The 22,101-nt window shown below is 35.2% G+C and overlaps 1 protein-coding gene across 8 annotated transcripts in view; it reads left to right on the top strand.

Moving 5' to 3' along the window:
* ZMYM2 (zinc finger MYM-type containing 2) overlaps window positions 1–22,101 on the top strand; it is a 103,386-nt gene that overhangs the window by 19,027 nt on the left and 62,258 nt on the right. For 6 of the 8 annotated variants that reach the window (XM_078449148.1, XM_081795556.1, XM_078449183.2 and 3 more), the window contains exons 3-6: window positions 12,548–13,404; window positions 17,816–18,101; window positions 19,622–19,787; window positions 20,501–20,713. In XM_078449148.1, the coding sequence (XP_078305274.1) occupies window positions 12,558–13,404; window positions 17,816–18,101; window positions 19,622–19,787; window positions 20,501–20,713 (1,512 nt within the window). In that variant the 5' untranslated portion in view covers window positions 12,548–12,557. The remainder of the gene's footprint in view (window positions 1–12,547; window positions 13,405–17,815; window positions 18,102–19,621; window positions 19,788–20,500; window positions 20,714–22,101) is intronic. The other 2 variants (XM_078449159.1, XM_078449168.1) reach the window with 1 other exon arrangement.

Genomic DNA, 22,101 nt, shown 5'->3' with positions numbered 1-22,101 from the left:
CTTTTTCATCTTGAAAAACTGACACTGTACTCATTAAACAATTCCCTATGTATCCCTCTCCTAAGCCCCTGGTAACCACTCCTACTTCATATTTGTATGAATTTGGTTTGTTTAGATACTTCATGTAAGTGTGATCATACAGAATTCTGTCTTTTTTCACTTCATGTAATATCCTCACTATTCATCCATGTCATAGCACATAATAGGTTTTCCTTTCTTTTTATGGCTGAATAATATTCCATTGTATGTGTATATACACATTTTACTTAGCTATTCATCTGCCCATGAACATTTGGTTGCCACCTCCTGGCTATTTGTGAATAGTGCTGCCATGACTGTAAATGTGCAAAAATCTCTTGGAGATCCTGCTTTCGTTTCTTTTAGATGTATTTCCAGAATGGGGATTGTGGTATCATATGGTTACTCAGTTTTTAATTTTTTGAGTAACCTTTGTACTGTTTTCTATAGCTACTGTTCCTGTTTTAACCATCAATGCACAAGGCATCACATTTCTTCAACCAGCCAACCAACCAACTGACCAGTTGCCCCTCACCAATAATTACTGCTTTTTGTTTGTTGTAGCCATCCTTATGGAAGTGAGATGATATCTTCTGGTTTTGATTTGCATTTCTCTAATTAATAATTTTTAGCATCTTTTCACGTGCTTATTGGTCATTTGTATATCTTTTTTTTTTTTTTTTTTTGGTATATCTTTAAGATACAGAAAGTACTTAAGTCTTAAGGCCCATTTTTAAATTGTTTTTGTTGTTGACTTGTATGAATTGTTTATATATTCTAGATACAAATCTCTTTATCAGATGTATGATTTGCAAATACTTTCTTTAGCATTTTTTGCACAGAAGTTCTAAATTGTTTTCAGCTTTACCAGTGAATTTTATAGTTTTTTTTTTAAGTTTATTTATTTGTAGAGAGAGACAGCATGAGCAGAAGAGGGACAGAGCGAGAGAGAGAGAGAGAGAGAGAGGGGGGGGGGAGAGAGAATAGATCCCAAGCAGGCTCCATGCCCATTGCAGAGCCTGACCTGGGGCTTGAACCCATGAACTGTGAGATCATGACCTGAGCCAAAATCAAGAGTTGGATGCTTATTTGATTGAGCTACCCAGGCGCCCCTGAATTTTATACTTTCCATGTGTTTTCTTGTTATTTTTATTTTTTTTTCAATGTTTACTTATTTTTGAGAGACAGAGACAGAGTGTGAGTAGGGAAGGGGCAGAGAGAGAGGGAGACACAGAATTCAAAGCTGAGCTGTCCGCACAGAGCCCGACGCAGGGCTAGAACCCATGAACCGTGAGATCACGATCGGGCCGAAGTCGGATGCCCAACCGACTGAGCCAACCAGGCGCCCCTGTTTTCCTGTTATTATTAGTGCCCTTTTGTTTTAGATGAGAATTCTCTTTAACATGTCTTGTAAGGTCAGACTAGTGATGATGAACTCCAGCTTTTGTTAGTTTGGAAAATTCTTTATTGTTTTCAATCCTGATGGAAAACTTTACTAGGTAGAGTATTCTTGATTGTCAGTAGTTTTCTTTCAGCATAACATTTTTAATTTTGATGATGTCAAGTTTATCTAGTTTTTCTTTTATTGCCTGTGTTTTTGATGTTTTGTATCCAGGAAATCATTAACAAGTCCAAAGTCATGAAACCTTTCCTTTATTTTGAGTTCTATAGTTTTAGTTCTTTAAATGTAGGTCCTTGATCCATTTTGAGTTAATTTTTTATATATGGTGTAAGGGTTCTGTTGCACCTTTTTTTTTTTTTTTTTTGAAATGACCTTTATCATTGATTGATCTTGGCATTCTTGTGTATTCACCTGACTATCTGGAGATTTCTTTCTCGGCTCTATTGTTTGTCATTGGCCTATATATTTGTCTTTATGTCAGTACCAAGCTGTTTTAATGTACTGTAGTAGCTTTGTAATAAGTTTTGCAATCTGAAAGTGTCAGACCCCTCTAGCTTTGTTCTTTTTTTTCAAGATTCTTGTCCCTTGAGATCCACATGGATTTTAGGATGACACTCTGCAAAAAAAATTTGGGTTTTGATAGGGATTGCATTAAATCCGTAGATTGCTTTAGGTGTAATATCATCCTCTTCAGGTTAATCTTTTCATCCATGAACATGGTATATCTTTCCATTTATTTGTGTCTTTAATTTTCTTTTAGCAGCGTTTTGTAGTTTTCATAATACAAGTCTTTCAACCTCCTTGGTTAAATTTATTTCCATGTATTTTATTATTTTTGATGTTACTGTAAATGGAATTGTTTTCTTAATTTCCTTTATGGATTGTTCATTGTTAGTGTGTAGAAATGCAACTGATTTTTCATGTTGATTTTGTGTTCTGAAACTTTGCTTATGTTTTCAAAATACAAGATTATGTCATCTGCAGAAATGATTGTACTTTTTGCTTTTCCTATTTGGATGCCTTTTATTTCTTGCTTAATTGCTCTGGCCAGAACTTCCTGTACTATGTTGAATTAAAATGGTGAGAGTAGGCATCTGTGCGTTCTAATCTTAGAGGAAAGACATTCCATCTTTTACCATTGAGTGTGATGTCAGCTGTGGTTTTTTCCATATGTGGCCTTTATTATGTTGCAGAAGTTTCCTTCTCTTTGTAGTGTATTATTTCTATCATGAAAGCATGTTGTATTTTGTCACAAAACTTCTTTGCCTCAATTGGGATGATGATGTGTTTTTCCCCCCTTTCTATGTATTAATATGGTATATTATTTTGATTTTCTTACGTTGAATTACCCTTGCATTCTGGGATAAATCCCACATGGTCCTGATACATAATCTTTTTTATGCTTCTGGTTTTCTCCTGTTTTGTTGGGGATTTTTGCATCTATATTCATAAGGAATATTGGTTTATGGTTTTCTTGTAATGTCTTTGTCTGGATTTGATATCAGAGTAATGCTGGCCTTGTAGAATAAATTTGGAAGTGTTCTCCCCTTCAGTTTTTTGGGGAAGAATTTGAGAGGGAGCAATGTTAATTCTTTAAATGTTTGGTAGAATTTATCAATGAAGTCATCTGTTCCTGGGCATTTCTTTGTTTGGAGATATTTGATGACTGATTTAATCTCCTTGCTTGTAGATCTGTCTAGGTTTTACATTATCTTATCCAATCTAATCTCTACACCCAGTGTGGAGCTTGAACTCACAACCTGGAGATCAAAAGTCTACCAAATGAGCCAGCCAGCTGCCCCTAGATTTTGTATTTCCTCCTAGGGTAAGTTTTGGCAGTGTGTGTATCTAGGAATTTAGCCATTTTATCTTGGTTATCTGATTTTGTTGGCATATAATTGTTCATTGTGCTCTCTTATAATTGTTTCTATAAAATCAGTAGTGATGTCTTACTTTAATTTCTGATTTTGATAATTTGAGATTTTCTTTTGCTTCATAGTCTAGCTAAATATTTAATTTTTTCAAAGAATCACCTTTTTGTTGATGTCTCTTTTTTTTTTCTCTATCTGTGCACTAATCTTTATTGCATTATTTCTGCTAGGCTTGGGTTTAGCTTGCAGATTCTGATTTCTTAAAGTATAAAAGTTATTGATTTCGGATATTTTTAAATGTAGGTGTTAATAGCTGTAAGTTTTCTGCTGAGCACTGCTGTCATTGCATTCCATATTTTGGTATGTTTGTGTTTTGTCTTGTAAATTATAGGAAAAAAGTACTCATAAATTAAAAGTACAGTAATACTGGCTTTCTGTTGATTTATGTAGGTAATTTCACTTACATTCTTTATTTCTTATGGCTTCAATTTATTCTGTAGTGTGTTTTTATTATTGCCTGAAAGGTAGCATTTCATACAGGTAGTAACATTTCATGCAGGTAGTAAACTCCTGCTTTTGTTCTCCTGGAAATATCTTAATTTCTCCTTAATATTGGAGGAATTTTTTGCTGGATTTAGAATTGTTAGTTGACGTTTTGTGTTGTTGTTGATCACAATAAATATGTCATCTCACTAGCTTCTGGCATCCATGGTTTCTGATGAGAAATGAACTGGTAATCTAAATTATATTGAGCATTCATTGCACGTGATGAGTTACTTCTTTCTTAAAATTATCTATCTTTGGTGTCTATAATTTGATTATTATGTGTCTTGTTGTGGATATCTTTCAGTTTATCTGACTTGGAGTTTGTTGAGCTTGTTGGATGTGTGTCATCCAGCATTTGGGGCTTTTTTTTGCCATTATTTCCTCAAATATTTTTTCCTGTCCCTTTCGTTCTGTTTATGATACATATGTGGGTATGTTTGGTAATGTTTTGTAGATTCCTCAGGCTCCATTCATTTTTCTTCCCTTTTTCCCTTGCTCCTCAGACTGGATAGTTTCAGTTATTCTCTCTTCCAGTTTACTGATTCTTCTGCCTCTTAAGATCTGCTTAAGGGGGAGGGTCAGAGAGAGGGAGACACAGAATCTGAAACAGGCTCCAGGCTTCGAGCTGTCAGCACAGAGCCCGACGTGGGGCTCAAACTCACGGACTGCGAGATCATGACCTGAGCCGAAGTCGGCCGCTTAACGGACTGAGCCACCCAGGCGCCCCACTTGGTTACTTTTTATAATTTGTATCTGTTTGTATTTTCATTTTGATTATGCATTGTTTTCACATTTCCTTTTGTTCTCTGTCAATGCTTTCCTTTAGCTCATTGAGCATATTTAAGATAGTTGATTTAATGTCTTTGACTACTTTTTCCAATGTTTGGGATTTTTCAGGGATGGTTTCTGTCAAATTCTTTTATTACTGTGAATAGGACATACTTTTTCTGTTTCTTTGTATGTTTTACAACATTCTGAGTATATTATGTGTAACTCTGGATGTCTGACTCTCCCAGTCTTCACAGATGGCTGAGTTTTTACTTGTTGAGGGATGGAGCCATTTGTTTTTGACTTTTTCTAAGTAACTTTTTAACAAAATGTATATTTCTTGTTGTGGTCATTGAAGTTTCTGTTCCATTATTCCTATGGTGAACTAGTGACTGGACAAAAATTTCCTTAAGTATTGGGGTGGAAAAAAAATGAGATAAAGGGTCATGTCTCATTAGATAGATGCTTTTGGGAAAGCTGCTCCTGCCTATACAGATGAAACCAGGAGAAGATCTGCTCCAGACCACCCAAACACAGTCCCAAATTTGTAGAAGTTCCTCACTGCCAGTCCTCTGACAAGCCAGACTCTCCAGGAATGCAGGATGCTAACCCCATAGCCAAGTTGGGGTGAGGAATGGGGGATGGTTGCCGGCTCATGCATTTGCTCACTTGTGAATGATCAGCATTATCTTCCTCAGGCACTACCCTGGTGATTAATGAGTGTGTTCAGTGGGGTTTCAGGGATCTATAATTGGTTCCAGTCACTCTGTCCAGCTCAGTGGTTACTTGGGTGGAGGGACCCTTACCTAGAACTTCCCACTTTGCCATCTTGTTGATACCTGTCTTGATTTATTTTTCATATTGTACTTAAGAGGACCTATCACTTTGTTCCTCTGAAAATTTTGTGGTGATCGGGATACTTTTTACCTTATGACACTTGAATATTAACTACAAGTTTAACTTTACTTGTAATTTAGTCATTTAAAAACTTTATTAGGTGTTAAAAGAATTTTACCTTTTTGAGGCATTCAGTCATGATGAATCCATGCTGTTCTGTTTTTCCTCTTCTAACATTTTTTATTGTAAATTTATGTTGTCTTCATTTTATTTTACTTATTTATTTTTTTTTACATTTTATTTATTTTTGAGGGAGAGAGAGCACAGGTGGGCCACCTTGAGGTGCAGAGAGAAAGGGAGACACAGAATCTGAGGCAGGCTCCAGGCTCTGAGCTGTCAGCACAGAGCCCGATGCGGGGCTCGAACTCACAAACCGTGAGACCATGACCTGAGCTGAGCCGAAGTTGGACACCCAACCGACTGAGCCACCCAGGCACCCCTCTTTATTTTATTTTATATATTTTTAAATATAATGTATTGTCAAGGTAGCTAACATACAGAAGTAAAACAATTTCCTCATTGTAAAATAGCTAATTAGAATTGACTCGGTGCAGAAAAGTGCCTAATGATACAGGCTTTATATAGATAATGTAGAAGTGGTCAACTTTTAATCAGATTTAAATCAGATTTAATCAGGTCAACTTTTAATCAGATAAAAGGAGTAAATTAAGTGTTTGGTGGTTGAAACATTCTCAGTGACATATAGAGGTGGCGAAATTTATTTATAGTCTAGGATTTGGGAACAGTTGTTATAGTTGAGTACTTACTCTGTTTTTGAGAAGTTGATTACTGCAGAGAACTAACTGGTAAAGAAAGTTCTATTCTCTGCTCCACTGTTTTCTTCCGAGAAGAATGAATTGGTACCTAGCAGCCAGCCACCAGAGGGAAGTCAGTTCTAGCTTTTCTGTCTTGGAAATGGTCTTCTGTTTTAGGTGTGCTAAAACCATAGAAAGGATCCAGAGAACTCATTAAAACTGCATTAAAAGCATTAAAAGCTTTTAACTGCATCAAAAGCCTATACATTTCATATCATAACATCAATAGATTTATGCCTTATTCCTCTGAAAATTGTTACCTTGATGAGGATATTTCCTGCCTTATGGCACATGAATATTAACTGCAAATTAAAGTTCATTTGTTTTTTTAAATCCCCTTTTAGCCTGGCACTTGGGCTTGATACCTCTTTTTTTTTTTTTTTTTTTTTTAATTTTTAATGTTTCTTTATTTTTGAGAGAGACAGATACAGAACATGAGAGGGGGAGGGGCAGAGAGAGAGGGAGACACAGAATCCGAAGCAGGCTCCAGGCTCTGAGCTGTCAGCACAGAGCCCAATGCGGGGCTCGAACCCATGAACTGTGAGATCATGAACTGAGCCGAAATCGGACGCCCAACCATCTGAGCCATCCAGGTGCCCCAGGCTTGATATTTCTTCTTTTGGATACTTGCATATTTTGAATATTGAGTTGGTTTTTGTGTTACTGAATTTTTTATTAATAAGAACTGTGCTATATTATTTTATTGTTTAATATTTAATTACATATTGGATATCATGAATATTCAAATCCTGACATCTAACTTCTTGTCTGTGGTCTTGGGCAACTTAGCTTTGAAGATGATAATGATTATTTTTTTAAGTAAGCTCTAGGCCCAACGTGGGACTTAACACTTACATCCCTGGGATCAAGAGTTGCATGATCAACCAGCTGAGCCAGCCAGCACCTCTTGTTTTTAGATCTGTATAAAGAAGACAAAGTGATTTCCTTCATGGATTTGCTTTAACATGAAGATTTGGCTCATAACAAGCATCAAATAAATGTTAAATATTACTGGATGGATGTACTAATTTTTAAAAAATTTCATTGAGTTATGAAAATTTTGAATCAATGTTATTCAGCATATTTCAACTTTTAATACCTTCTATAGAGTGGTAATGTTAAAAATTTTTTTGATGTTTACTTAAATTTATGTGAAGGTTTCCCTTAGCATAGATTATTGTTTTACCATGAAGAAGTCTTCCTTAGTGAGGAACTGTTTTAGAGTAATGGTGTATATATATTTTAGTTTTTGGAAATATTTAAAACATCTTAGAGTGTGGAATGGTAATTTGTAGATCTTTGTGAAAGTCAAGTAGTCACCCCTTACAGTTTTAGATACAATTATCCATTTTCTTTAAAGCAGATATAAATGTATCTTCTGCCATTTTTCAGTATTAGCATGTCATCCACACTGGTGCACATACAGCTCTTGCTCTCAGAGCAATGATTTTGAGACTGGTTTTGGAATTCACCTTTTGTTTTTTTTTTAATTTTTTATTTTTTTAAATTTACATTCAAATTAGTTAGCATATAATGCAACAATGATTTCAGGAGTAGATTCCTTAGTGTCCCTTACCCACTTAGCCCATCCCCCCCCAACCCCTCCAGTAACCCTCAGTTTGTTCTCCATATTTATGAGTCTCTTCTGTTTTGTCCCCCTCTCTGTTTTTATATTATTTTTGTTTCCCTTCCTTTATGTTCATCTGTTTTGTCTCTTAAAGTCCTCATATGAGTGAAGTCATATGATTTTTGTCTTTCTCTGACTAATTTCACTTAGCATAATACCCTCCAGTTCCATCCACGTAGTTGCAGATGGCAAGATTTCTTTTTGATTGCCGAGTAATACTCCCTTGTATATATAGACCACATCTTCTTTATCCATTCATCCATTGATGGACATCTGGGCTCTTTCCATACTTTGGCTATTGTTGATAGTGCTGGGGACACATGGGGTGCATGTGTCCCTTCGAAACAGCACACCTGTATCTCTTGGATAAATACCTAGTAGTGCAATTGCTGGGTCATAGGTTAGTCCTATTTTTAGTTTTTTGAAGAACCTCCATACTGTTTTCCAGAGTAGCTGCACCAGCTTGCATTCCTATGGAATTCAGCTTTATACATAGTACTTGAATTCTGATGTCTTGGAACCATGGGTAGTTTTAATGTATTGAAGTATGGCTTTATTACAGAAAAGTTAAAATCTATTTTATCTAACTCAGAAGAGGTTTTTGTCACAGTTAAATGAAAATACAATAGCCATTCCTATAAAATACTGTTTGTTACTACAAACATTTCATTACTATGTTAAATAGGATGTGATGCCCTCTGGAAACTAAACTTGGTTTAAGTAAGATGCTTAATGGTTAGAGAATAGCAGAGTAGATATCAAATAAGGGATCAGAATTTTATAAGTAAAGGTTACTTAAAAATAACTCTGGTAATCAAAGTTAACATAGGGGTTTTTGCCTTCTTGCCTTTCCACAAATATTTGGGAAAACTGAGTGTATACTCTGTGCCCAGGCACTGTTTTAGACATGCAGTGAGAAGAGCAATTAGTTATGGTCTATCCAGTGTTTTCATAAAATGGTTGATATACCCCTGTTTAATGTCTATGAAAAGTGCTTAACCTGTATTCCTCTTGTATCTGGTGATAAATTCCTTCATCTTTAACTAACGCTTTATCAACTTTTTATTATTTTCTGTTACTGACTCCTGTCTTCCCCATTATTTATTTTTAAAAAACATTTATTTATTTAATCTCTACACCCAATGTGGGACTCGAACTCATCACCCCAAGATCAAGAGTCACATGTTCCTCTGATTGAACCAGCCAGGTGCCTGTTTTTTCCATTATTCATTCAGGTGCTTAGCTGCCTGAAATTCTTTTTAGATTAATGTTGACTCTTAAGTACAATTTTGTGGGACTCCTGCATGGCTCAGTCAATTGAGTCTTGATTTTGTCTCAAGTCATAATCCCAGGATCATGGAAATGAGCCCTGTGTTGGGCTCTGTGCTGAGCATGGAGCCTGCTTGGGGTTCGTTCTCTCTCTCTCTCTCTTTCTCTTTCTCTGTCCCTCTACCTCTCTACCCCTCTGCCTCTCTCCTCTGCTTGTGTGCTCTCTCTCTCTAAAAAATGTAAATCTGAAGTGCGACTTGTTGGTCACCTCTCTTACTCAGACTCCCTGCTTCTCCCATAAGCAATGTCTATCAGTATAGTGTGATCCTTACAGAGTTTTTTTTTCATGAATTTACATAAAAGTTATGTACTTTAGGAAAAATAGAATATGTGTGTGTATGGGTTTTTGGGGAATGCATAAGGTTGTAGTAATAATACTCTGTTTTCTTGTAACTGTTTTTCGGTCCACAGTAATCTTACTGATCTTTTCATGTTAGTAAGATCTGCTTTTTAAAAAACCCTAATCTGTTCAATTTTTTTCCATCTCCTGTTGTCACCTTTGTTTTCAGCTACCATCATCTCTCAATTGGATCAATGGCCTTCTAGGTGGTTTCTTTGCCTCTAGTCTTGCCTTCTCATCCATTTTCCACATAGCAGCCCGGGAGATGTATTAAAAACATAAGTGACATGTTAACCTTTTCGTGGAAACACTGCAATGTTTCAACCTGTTACAGTAAAATCCAAACTTGTGTTTAAAATTCATGATTTCTGATTGCAGGGATGTGTTTTGTTTGTTGATTCCCACTCTCCCCCCACCGCCCTCAGGTGTCCAATTCAGTGTCTTGTGCATACTAGGTTGGATGCTTTGTAAATCTTTGTTGAGTGCAGTTAATGAATTAACTTGTTGGCATTGGAAGCTTGTTCTGTGCATGTTTTTATATCTCCTACAATTCTTCCCTACCTTGTTCAGCCACATTGGTCTTTATTTTATTGCTTGGATTCACCAGCTTCATTGCCTTCAGACTTGAATGTAGGAATGCCCTTCCTACAATTTTGCCAAGTGGAATCTTTCTTGTCATTCCAGATTTCAGTGTAAGTGTCACCTGGCCAAAGAGGTCTTCTCTGATAACTCTATTACCGATTTGTTGTTAAAAACTTTAAATTTTGCTTTAAAAACAAGTGAGAAATTGTGTTCAAAAATTAAGAAAAACAATGAAATATACAATGAACAATTTCTCTATCCCTCTCCTTGTTACTCCATCTGCCAAAGTGATATGTATAGTAGTGTCATCTTCATTGTTTCAGAAGCTCTTTATAGCAAAATAAGCAAATGGCAGCATATATGAAGTAGTAAATGTTCTTAAACCACCCTTTTTTGTTTTTTATTTTTTTAAACCGGGCTAAGGGACTTTATTAGAGAAAGAGGATTACAAAAGACTCAAGAGTTGGCCTTGGGGCTCTTGAACCAGTCTTTTAAGACTTGTACAACCACTGTTTTCTCACCATCTCAGAAAACCTACTCTATGAAAATTAGGCTACCATGTATAAACCACTTCAAATTCCCATCCACCTTGTCTCCAAATTAACCTACACCCCCCGTCCCTTTTTTTTTTTTTTTTAACCTACAATCTATATCCACCCTTTATCCTCTGCCTCTTCTATATTTTCTTTCCTGTTTAGTCACTGAAACTAAGGTGATTGATGTTCAAGATTAGTTCTGCTACCACCTGTGTCCATGACCTCATCTTCTCCCATTGCGCAAGAACTTACCTTCTTTCTTTTCTGGCTCTTCACTGTTAACTCCTTGCAGTCTCTTTGGCTTCAGCATAGCCCTGCATATTTATCAGGAGCTCAGAAAATAATTGGTTGAATACAGCAGAGTAATGAAGAGTTTGGACTACTGAGTTATAAAGACCTGGGGATGCATTTTAGCTGTGTGACTTTGGCAGGTTAATTAGCATCTCCAAGACATAAATTCTTCTTCATTAAAATGGGACAGAAATTATAACTATTATCAAGTGTTATATTGGAGATATAACTAGGAAGTGTAGTATATATATTTCCTGTGGCCATTGTAACAAATTACCATAACCTTGGTGGCTTAAAACAATAGAAAATTTTTGCTCTCATAATTCTGGAGGTCAGAAGTTGGAAATCAGTGACACAGGGATCAAATCAAGGTGTCAGCAGGGCCAGGCTTCCTCTGGAAGCTTTGGCAGAGAATCCATTCCTTGCCTCTTCTACATTCTGGTGACTGCCAACATCCCTTGGCTGCATCACTTCAGTCGCTGATCTGCCTCTATGCCCGTAATCTCCTTTTACCTCCCTTTGCAAACTGGTGCATTTAGGGCCCACCTAGCTAATCTGTTTCTAAATTCTTGACCTTAATCATATCTGCAAAGACCCTTTTACCACCATATAAGGTAACATTTACAGGTTCCAGGGATTGGGATCTGATATCTTTGAGGGCCATTATTCAGCCTGATACATGGATATAAAGCATACATCAATAGTGCCTGGCAAATAAGGATTTAAGCTTTCTGGATAAGGTCAACAAGGATTTCAGATTCTTAGAAGGATTCGATTATATAGTTGTAAGGGGGCCAGGGAATATGAAAAAAAAGGGATTAAAAAAAGATGAGGCAAGGGAAATTAGGGATTAGATCATGTCAGCTTATTCAAGACAGTAGATACATAGGATAAATGTATAGAGAAGGGATTTTTATTGTATAGAGAAGGTTTTTGTTATTTTCCTGTTCAAACGTATATTGAAGGATTTATCCATGTTTCCAATGGTAAAGTTTATAGCTTAAATAGTATGGTAGAAAGGAGGTGGTGGAAGTGGGAATATACTACATATCATTACTGAACATTGGAGGATTACCTTTTTATATTGCAAGAGGTTCCCATGGAGACTATATGAAATTTAGTGAATGACATCATAGAATGGATACCAAATTTTTCCTTTATTAAATAAGAATTGTCATTTAGAATAAAAAAGAAAATTATCTTTAAAAAGTTCTTTCAGGGGTGCTGTGGGTGGCTCATTTGGGCGTCTGACTCTTGATTTTGGCTCAGGTCATGATCTCATGGTTTGTAAGGCTGAGTCGCACGTCAGGCTCTGCATGGACAGTGCTGAACGTGCTTGGGATTGTCTCTCCCCCCCCCCCCCCCCCCCCCCCGCCCCGTGCTTACATGTGCTCACATCCTATCTCAAAATAAACACATAAACTTTAAAAATAAAAACCAAATAAATAAATAACTCTTTCAGTTAGAAAAGCAAAAGATTATACTGACATTTGTTTTCTTTTTCTTCTTTCCATCTCCTTGACAGGTTTTTTGGCATGGACACAGGTTCAGTGGGAGGATTAGAATTGACTGATCAGACTCCTGTTTTATTAGGGAGTACGGCCATGGCAACTAGTCTCACCAATGTAGGAAATTCATTTAGTGGTCCACCTAATCCTTTAGTTTCTAGATCTAATAAATTTCAAAACTCATCAGTGGAAGATGATGATGATGTTGTTTTTATCGAACCCGTACAACCTCCCCCACCTTCTGCACCAGTGGTAGCTGATCAAAGGACTGTAACATTTACATCATCAAAAAATGAAGAACTACAAGGAAATGATTCCAAAATTCTTCCATCCTCAAAAGAGTTGGCTTCTCAGAAGGGAAGTGTAAGTGAGACAATTGTCATTGATGATGAAGAGGACATGGAAACAAATCAAGGGCAAGAGAAAAATTCCTCCAATTTTATTGAACGGAGACCTCCTGAATCTAAAAACAGAACCAATGATGTGGATTTCTCCACTTCCAGTTTTTCAAGAAGTAAGGTAAATGCAGGAATGGGTAATAGTGGTATCACCACAGAACCAGACTCTGAAATTCAGATTGCTAATGTTACAACCTTAGAAACAGGTGTAAGCTCTGTGAATGATGGCCAATTAGAAAATACTGACGGGCGAGATATGAACTTAATGATTACACATGTAACATCCCTGCAGAATACCAACTTGGGAGATGTCTCTAACGGACTGCAGTCAAGTAATTTTGGTGTTAATATACAAACATACACCCCATCTTTAACTTCACAGACCAAGACTGGAGTAGGACCTTTTAATCCTGGTAGAATGAATGTGGCAGGAGACGTATTTCAGAATGGAGAATCTGCAACTCATCATAATCCTGGTAAGCAGTACGTGATCTACCCCATGTAAACGAATTTATTTGCTTGCTCCTTTTTTTATTGTAGTAATTGGTACTACCTCGGTTAGTTTACTCATGTAAGTTAAGTTAATTCTATTGACTTGTAAGTTTGAAATTTTAGCTGATAAGAGATGTAAAACCATGTATTTCTCTGCAGATTATTAGAAAATCATAGAAATTTATGTCTAAAAGATTGGAGAAAAATGCCTTTTACATTAACTAACACTGAAGTCTAACAGTTTGGCATCTTACTTGTCATGTAATTACTTTTTGCTAATACAATTTTAGTTCTGTCTAGTAGTAATGTGTAAATAGTGAAAAGAAGATAAACACACTTATGTAACAACCTAGTATTGTATAAGGGGCACATTTAGATTTGTTTTTACTTTACTTGTGTTTAATTTTGACTCTTATCAGATTTTAATTTTTTCTTACTAGCATTTTATATTTTAATATTTGAAGGCTGGTAAATTTTGCAACTATCTGAAAAATTTTTCTTTAGACAGTTTTGCTCTGTGAAAACATTAAAAAGAGAAGTTACAAGAACTCTGGCTTTTTGACGACCATGTCTTTGTATGTCCCTTTATCTTTCACCTCTGCCCCTAAACCTTTATATGTCTGTCTTTCTCATATATCCTTCTTTCTGTTTCTCTCATTTTTTCATCCTTTTAGGCTTATTAGCAACTTTATCAGCCTAGAAATTGTGGAGAATAATAATGACTAAAGCTTAGTGTAGAATGCTGTAAAATGCTGGTCATTTTTCCTTTTTACTTATTTTTTTTTGGTTATGAGTGATATTTAATTGTTGAAGAATGTTTGGAAAATCTGTAATTAAATCCCTGATAGTATTTTATTAACTGAAGATTACCGCGTCAGTCCTTTGAGTGGTTTTCTTTCAGTCTTTTTCCTTTGCATTATCACTTGGTTGACATGCAACTCTGAATAATTTTGCTTCCTGTTTTTTTCCCATTTTAATATTATGTTGTATTTTCTCATACCAATAACATTTATATACAAGTTTTAATGACTGCATAGAGGATATGGATATATCATTCCCATATTTGGTGTTTACAGTTTCCCATATTTTACTATTATAGATTTATGATGAACATCTTTGTTCAAATTTCTCATTATTTCTTTAGAGTATATTTCTAGAAATGAAGTTACAAGGCCAAAGGATATCACTGTCCCTATCCTTCCAAAGACTTTTGGTTGAAAAAAAATCTATCTGGTTTATAATGACTTTGGAAGAAATAATGTTCCTTATTATTCAATTTGTAAAATATCTCATGCCTTCCAAGACCCTTTCCCTCTATGTGTGTATATGTATTTTCGTAGGCAAGTCTGGGTATGGGCATGTATCTGTGAGTTTGTATGAGCATTTTAAAGTTGTAGAAATATATTGTCATATTGCCGTCCAGAAAAGTCTTACAAACTTACACGTCAGCTGTCTATATGTTAGTTTCTTTCTCATTGTAACTTTCAGGCTCAAATAAAAGTTTAAGATGCTAATGCTCAAATTAATTTGAAAATAAGTATTTTGTCTTTATTGTAATTATACATATTTTTAAAACATAAGTATGAGGAAGGAAATAATCTCACCATTGAGAGTAGTACATTTAATTCTAACCTGAGATCATAGTTTAGGTATTGTTTTGTAAACTCTTTCTTCCTACTGCCCCTTTAAATACCTAACAAAGCATCTTGAACTTTTGACCATATCAAGTCTATATGTTTGATTTATTCTCTATTTAGCTTGGTTCCAGTTTTCACTATTTAAATAACTCTTAAGGATATTTTTATGCCTGTATCTTGAAATACTTACTTCTTTAGGGATATTGTTGAGTCAAAGGGGCATATCATTGTAAGAATTGTGTTTTTGGGGGTGCCTGGCTGGCTCATTTGTATAGTGTGTTACTCTTGATCTTGGGGTTATTGGTTCGAGCCCCATTTTGGATGTAGAGATTACTTAAGAAAAATAAAAAATAAAAAAATCTTAAAAAAAAAACCCAATTGTGTTCCTTTTTACTCAAGCTCTTATACAAAGGAATGTATACTACTTATCAGAAAAAAACTGAACAGATATACCTGTTTGCTCTTTTGTTTCTGAATTAGCTCTTGTTGTTAAATGTGCTGTTTTTATTAGTAATAGGGAGTTATAAAATCTTGGCTATTTATACTAGCTTTCAGACTAATTGTGATTTGGGCAAATTAAACTGCTGCCCCCTGATGTCCTTTGAATAAAATAGAAGGTTTAGACAAAACTTACCTTCCTAAAAATATTTTCATGTTGGAAGATGTGAAAATTTGGTAGCAGAAATATATAAGAACTGAAAAATAGATAAATGGAGACATATTATTTATACAGGGTCTAAAACTAAATTAGAAAAAAAAGTATGCCTTTTTTTTCAAAATCAAGTTAATAGATGCCCTTAAATTTAACTCATTTCTTTAAGAATATGTTCAAGTGATAAACCTGCAAAATTGAGCATATGTTCAAATACAAGTTTTGATTGGAGGGCCTTCATAAGGTGGAATTTTCAATTAGTGACTACAGTTGGCCCTTAAAAACATAGTAAGGGTTAAGAGTGTCAACTTCCCCTCTCTCCCCACCCCCTATGCACTTGAAAATCCATATGTAATTTTTTGACTCCTCCAAAACATAACTACTAGTAGCCTTCGGGTTTTGTTTTGTTTTGTTTTGTTTTTAACTAGTAGTCTACTGTTGACTGGAAGCCTTACTGATAACAGCACGTATTTTCTGTATGATATGTATTATATACTGTATTCTTATAGTAAACTAAGCTAGAGAAAAGAATGTTATTAAGAAAATCATAAAAAAATACTTTTACAATACTGTACTATAAAAAAATCTGCATATAAGTGGACTCACTTAGTTCAAAGCCATGTTGTTCAAGAGCCAACTGTATTTTCTTTGTAGTCATTAATATATGTATCTATTTATTAAAACTGGTCTATTACCCTGATCATAGCAGAATAACAGGATTCCAGAATGCACTGTTTATTCAACGTATGAAGTATAATTTTGTGGAGAGGGTATTACGGACTAAGGTAAAATTTCAGTAGCAGTGTTATGTAGCCCCTTGAAATAATTATATTGATGGACTGGGTCAGAACCAGGAAATCTCCCTCTTCAAGGTTTTGAAAATAAAGAAGTTTCCCTGAGCTCTAGATAAATTTGTACTTCCTGTGGAAGGAAAAAGACCATTGTTTTTCATATAGAAGGGTAACTTTTTATGTATGGAAGTTGAAAATTTGGAATAACCTAGAAAAGAAAAAAATTACTAGAGACAATCGTAGAATTTAGAAATGGTGGCCTGTAAAGTTTCAAAAGGAAAAAAGGTTACGGTATTGATAGTGTAGTGAGAGATCTGTGGAGCAGTAACTAGTGTAGTAAGCAGGAGACTTTCTGCTAAGTACCAGCTTAAGAGAGAAAAAATAAATTCTGCACTCTACTGTTAATGTTGCACATATCTTTTAATTCTGTGCTCTGCTGAAACTGTTTGCAGTAAGACCGTAATAATGATGTGGGATGAGTCACTATATGTTGGCTTATCATTTCTGTGTAACACTCTAATTTCTTTGGTATTATGTGGTCTATTTAGAGGCCATGGAACTAGACATGGGAAAAGCTGTTTTTATTTTTAAAAATGTTTATTTATTTGAGAGAGAGAGCGCGTGCACTCATGCGTGCAGGTACGTGAGTGGGGAGAAGCAGAGAGAGATGGGGAGAGAGAGAATCCCAAGCAGGCTCCACGCTCCGTGCGGAGCCCTACGTGGGGCTCTGTCTCAGGATTGTGAGATCATGATCTGAGCTGAAATCAAGAGTTGGATGCTTAAGCAACTGAGCCACCCAGGCACCTTGGAAAAAGCTGTTTTTGAAAAGGTGTTTTGAATATAATCGTATATACAGCTTATCAGACCTGTATTTGTCAAGTGTTTGGCCAAAATTTTATTATAACTTTCATTATCAACTTTTATGTTTATGTATGTGTTCCTTACTTAAAGGAATATTCTGTAAATTCTTGTTTAATCAATAATGGCTAATATTTTTTAATGCTTCCTCTATGCTACTTACTATGTTTTATTGCATGTATTATCTTATTTAATGTTACCATTCCTATGAGGTTGGTACCATTTCCAGTTTAGAGAAGAGTTAGGTACAGAATTTAACTTTCCAGTTTAGTAGGTGGAGTCTAAATGTCAACTAGGCATTCTTAGTCCTTGGGTGTTTACCTCTCTGCTACATTGCTGCCTTATTAATGTCTTAAACTTGTACAGGATGGGAAGTTAAAACTGTTTCTTTGATAGAGATCCCAATGTGTATAAATACCTGTTTCATTTATTCTTTCTTGTGCATTTTGTTTTTAAGATTCTTGGATTTCCCAGTCAGCTTCATTTCCTCGTAATCAGAAACAACCAGGGGTGGATTCTTTATCACCAGTGGCCTCACTTCCTAAACAGATTTTCCAGCCTTCTGCACAGCAACAACCCACTAAACCAGTTAAAGTCACTTGTGCAAACTGTAAAAAACCTTTACAGAAGGGACAGACGGCTTATCAACGAAAAGGATCAGCTCATCTCTTTTGTTCTACCACCTGCCTTTCTTCCTTCTCTCACAAGCCTGCTCCAAAGAAACTTTGTGTTATGTGTAAAAAGTAAGGTTTACCTTTCTCCTCTTCTTTTTTTTTTTTAAATGAAGTACAGTTGATACACAGCGTTACATTAGTTTCAGGTGTACAATATAGTGATTGGACAAGTCTCTAAGTTATGCTGTGCTCACCACAAGTGTAGGTAAGGTTTACCTTTCAGCATAATTCCATGTGGTTGAATATTGGTGGTATATAATTTTAGGAAAATTCTGAGTCTTAGAGGCAAATTATGATGTTTGAAAAATTGGTAAGCTAGTTGTTTGAATCTTAAAGCAAAACTCAGATTTGCAGTGGCTTTGGAGGATTCCCTACTACCACTGCGTGGCTGATGATTAAAACGCTTCTTACTTGGATAGGGTTTGGGGTTGATTTAGATACCAGGCCCTTGTAATTAATTTTGGCTCTGATCTCCATTGAACTCTTTGAATTTGTCAAAATGCATGTTTATTTGCATTATTAATTATTAGAATTCTAGCCAGATAAAATTGTTTTGCAATTTATATCACATTAAAATAAGTCAAATTTTGTACTATCTTCATATTAAGATTATTTTAAATTGGCAAGTCTTTGGATTTTATGTTTTTATGTTAGTTTTGAACATTCAGTCATTACAATGGCCAGTGTTTTAAGACTCAAGTACCAGTTTTTGGATAGCTTTGGGAAGAGACAGTTCTTTCTTACACTATTTTTTAGGTCTTGCTTCACTAGTTAAAAATAGTGGAATATGGTATATTACGTGCACGGTCAAACCAGGTGGGCTTTCCTTCTGTGCCATCTCTTGGAGCGGCCCAAATTTGGGAAGATAGTTTAGATCTTAGAACTTTGGAAAGGTTCTCTGTACAAGTTTAATAAATGCAAGTATTGGAACGGTTACATAGTTTTTAGATTGCTTTACAGTAGTAGACTTTTACATACTGTAGTATGGGATCTTGAAATTCAGAATTTCATTAAAGGAAAACTTCACAGGTCATCACTTTTGTTTCCTACCATTTCGAATTGCATTACAGAGCTGTACAGAATGGTAGGTGGGGTCCTTTTGGGTTATGGCTATAGGGGTGTACCTAAATAAGTTCATATATCCTCTCTAGAATATATGTCATATTTCCGTGACCTAGATCGTTCCAAGTTTTCTACTTACCTATGGGAAAGGAATTGACTAGGTGTTATAAGTTTGTATCTCAGGAAATTAGGCTTTGATGTTAAACTCCATATAAATAGTAACAACTGATTTTTTTAATTTCTATTTTTTAAAGTGTTTCCAATGTCTGAAAGCCTTGTTAAGGAGTTTGAAGACAAATTGGGTACTGACAAAGATTTAATAGTATGAAATCATTTTGGTTCCTTATCTTCTGTGTTCCCATTTTATTGCCAAGAGTTTTTAAATAGTAAACGTGATTTAATGGATCTAAAAATGGTGTTTGATTCCCAGGGTAAAATCTGTGGAAATTAGAAATGTTAATTATTACTCTTACGTTTGATTTTTTTTTAAATACAAGTTGACTTTAAGCTGTTCACTTACTTTTCAGAGATATAACTACGATGAAAGGAACTATTGTTGCTCAAGTGGATTCAAGCGAATCCTTCCAGGAATTCTGTAGTACATCTTGTTTGTCTCTCTATGAAGACAAACAGAATCCTACTAAAGGAGCTCTAAATAAATCAAGATGTACAATTTGTGGTAAACTAACAGAGGTTTGTATTTTTGTGCCTTCTCTCTTAGTTCTAACTAACGGGAATATTCTTAGCTTTATTTAATAGTTACGACGTCATCAGTATATAGTTCTTTAAAAGTGAAGATGTATATTCCATTATGTAATCCCTGTGGGAGAATGATTTAGGAAATTTTAAAATATAATACTAACTTTTCCCCTGAGGTTTGGAGCATGTAGAGACAAAACCATAGTGTTTAAATATATAGACTTGACTCGAAACTACCATGCTTAAGAAAGAGAACAAATGGAGGGAATATTTTTAATAACTTAACATTATTCATATGGTATTAAAGTTTTTGCATTTGATTATATTAAAAGAAGCCTGTGTATTATACATACCTCATTTGAATTATTTATAACACTGGTTTTCTCCTACCTTTCTAGAGCAGTGTATTTTATTTATAGTTCCTTTTGGATTTGTCTAAAGATTTCCAGTCTCTTTGTTTTAGAAGTTTTATCCAAACTGGGTTGTTTCCTATCATTTTTAGATCTCTCTAGAGAAGTTCATAGTGATGTCGCTAATGTTTACCCCTCTGCCATAAGTGTATTTATTGTGTGTATAAAAATAAGTTCAAAGAATCACGAACGGTACTTTGTCTTTCTTTTTCCCTAAATGAGCCTTCCACAGAAAAATTATTGAGGCGTTTTCTATTGTGATACTCATTTATTTTTTAAAATTTTGTTTGTTTTTAGATTCGTCATGAAGTCAGCTTTAAAAATATGACTCATAAGCTGTGCAGTGACCACTGCTTCAATAGATACAGAATGGCCAATGGTCTAATAATGAATTGCTGTGAACAGTGTGGAGAGTACCTGCCCAGCAAAGGTGCTGGAAATAATGTCCTGGTGATTGATGGTCAGCAGAAAAGATTTTGCTGCCAAAGCTGTGTCAGTGAATACAAACAGGTAACTCATGATCTAGTAAAAATTGGCCATTCTTTTGAGTATGTTTTAAATTGCTGTAATAGCTTTATTTTAGCAGCATTTATTTATACTCTAGATTTATCCTGGAATCTCATTTAATTCCATTGTTATCTTCATCTCTTGGAGATAACATATCTCAAATGAATACTGGTATATGTAAATTACTAGAAATTGTGATTTTACATATAATGGTAAATGCTAGCAGAATGATTACTCTTTTGAAATATTACATATGTATTTTTTGCTGGGGTGTCGGGGTAACTCAGTTGGTTAAGTGTCCGACTCTTGGTTTCGGCTCAGATCATGATCTCACAGTTTGTGAATTTGAGCCCCGTATAGGGCTTTGCGCTGGCTGTGCAGAGCCTGATTGGGATTTTCCCTCTCTCTCTGTCTCTGTCTCTCTCTCTCTCTCTGTCTCTCTCTCTCTCTCTCTCTCTCTCTGCGCTCCTCTCCTGTTCACATTGTCTCTGTCTCTTTCAAAATCAGTAAACTAAAAAAAAAAAAGAAATATTTTTGGGGCGTTGGAGGAGAGGTGTTGCAAATATGATTTTTCAAAAAGCTTTGTTTAAGAAGATTATATTTCAATTTTAAGGTCTTTTGATGTAGTTTGTTTTTGAATATATTCAAAAGTAAAATGTACGTTAAAATATATGTTCAGAGAAAACCAGCTCCTGTTTCTATCTTCTTTTGGTTCCTACTTATCTTTTATAGGTATCAGTTTTTCAGTTTTTATTATTTTATAGTTTCTCTTCTTTATGAAGAATTAAGAAAGTATGTAATTCATTCTTCGTTTCTCTTTTTCCTATACAAAAGGCAACATATTGTATGTACTATGCTGCCTCTTCAATGTTTCATTTCACAGTGTATCTTGGAAATCATTGTCTATAAATGATATATGGACTTTCCTCTCTTTTGTTTTTTAATGGCTGTTCAAGTTAAATTTTCAGGAAAACTGTGAGCTGGTTATTCAAAACATTAAAAATAAATTGTATAAACAGATAAATTTATATTAGTCTCCTAGGGCTGCCGTAACAAAATGCCAGACTAGAGGGCTCAAACAAATTTCTTTTGTCATAGTTCTGGAGTCTAGGAGTTCAAGTATCAAACCTTTATGGGTTGGTTTCTGGTGAGGCTGCTCTTTGAGGATTGTAGATAGCCTCCTCTTTGTGGTTTCCTCACATGGTCTTTCCTCTTTACAAAAGGGTGGTGTAGGGAGGGGAGGGGAAGGGATCTCTGGTCTCTCTTCCTCTTCTCATAAGGATCTTTGTGTCCTGTATGATTAGGCTTACAATCTTAGGACTTATTTAACCTTAACTGCCCCCTTAAAGGCCCTATTTTAAATATGATCGCATTGGGAGTAGGGCTTAAAG

The sequence above is a fragment of the Panthera onca genome, chromosome A1 (assembly GCF_046562875.1).
Source record: "Panthera onca isolate mPanOnc1 chromosome A1, mPanOnc1 haplotype 2, whole genome shotgun sequence".
In the NCBI taxonomy this organism is placed as follows: Eukaryota; Metazoa; Chordata; class Mammalia; order Carnivora; family Felidae; genus Panthera; species Panthera onca.
The sequence above is the reverse complement of the archived record's forward strand: the minus strand, read 5'-3'. Positions and strand labels throughout refer to the sequence as shown.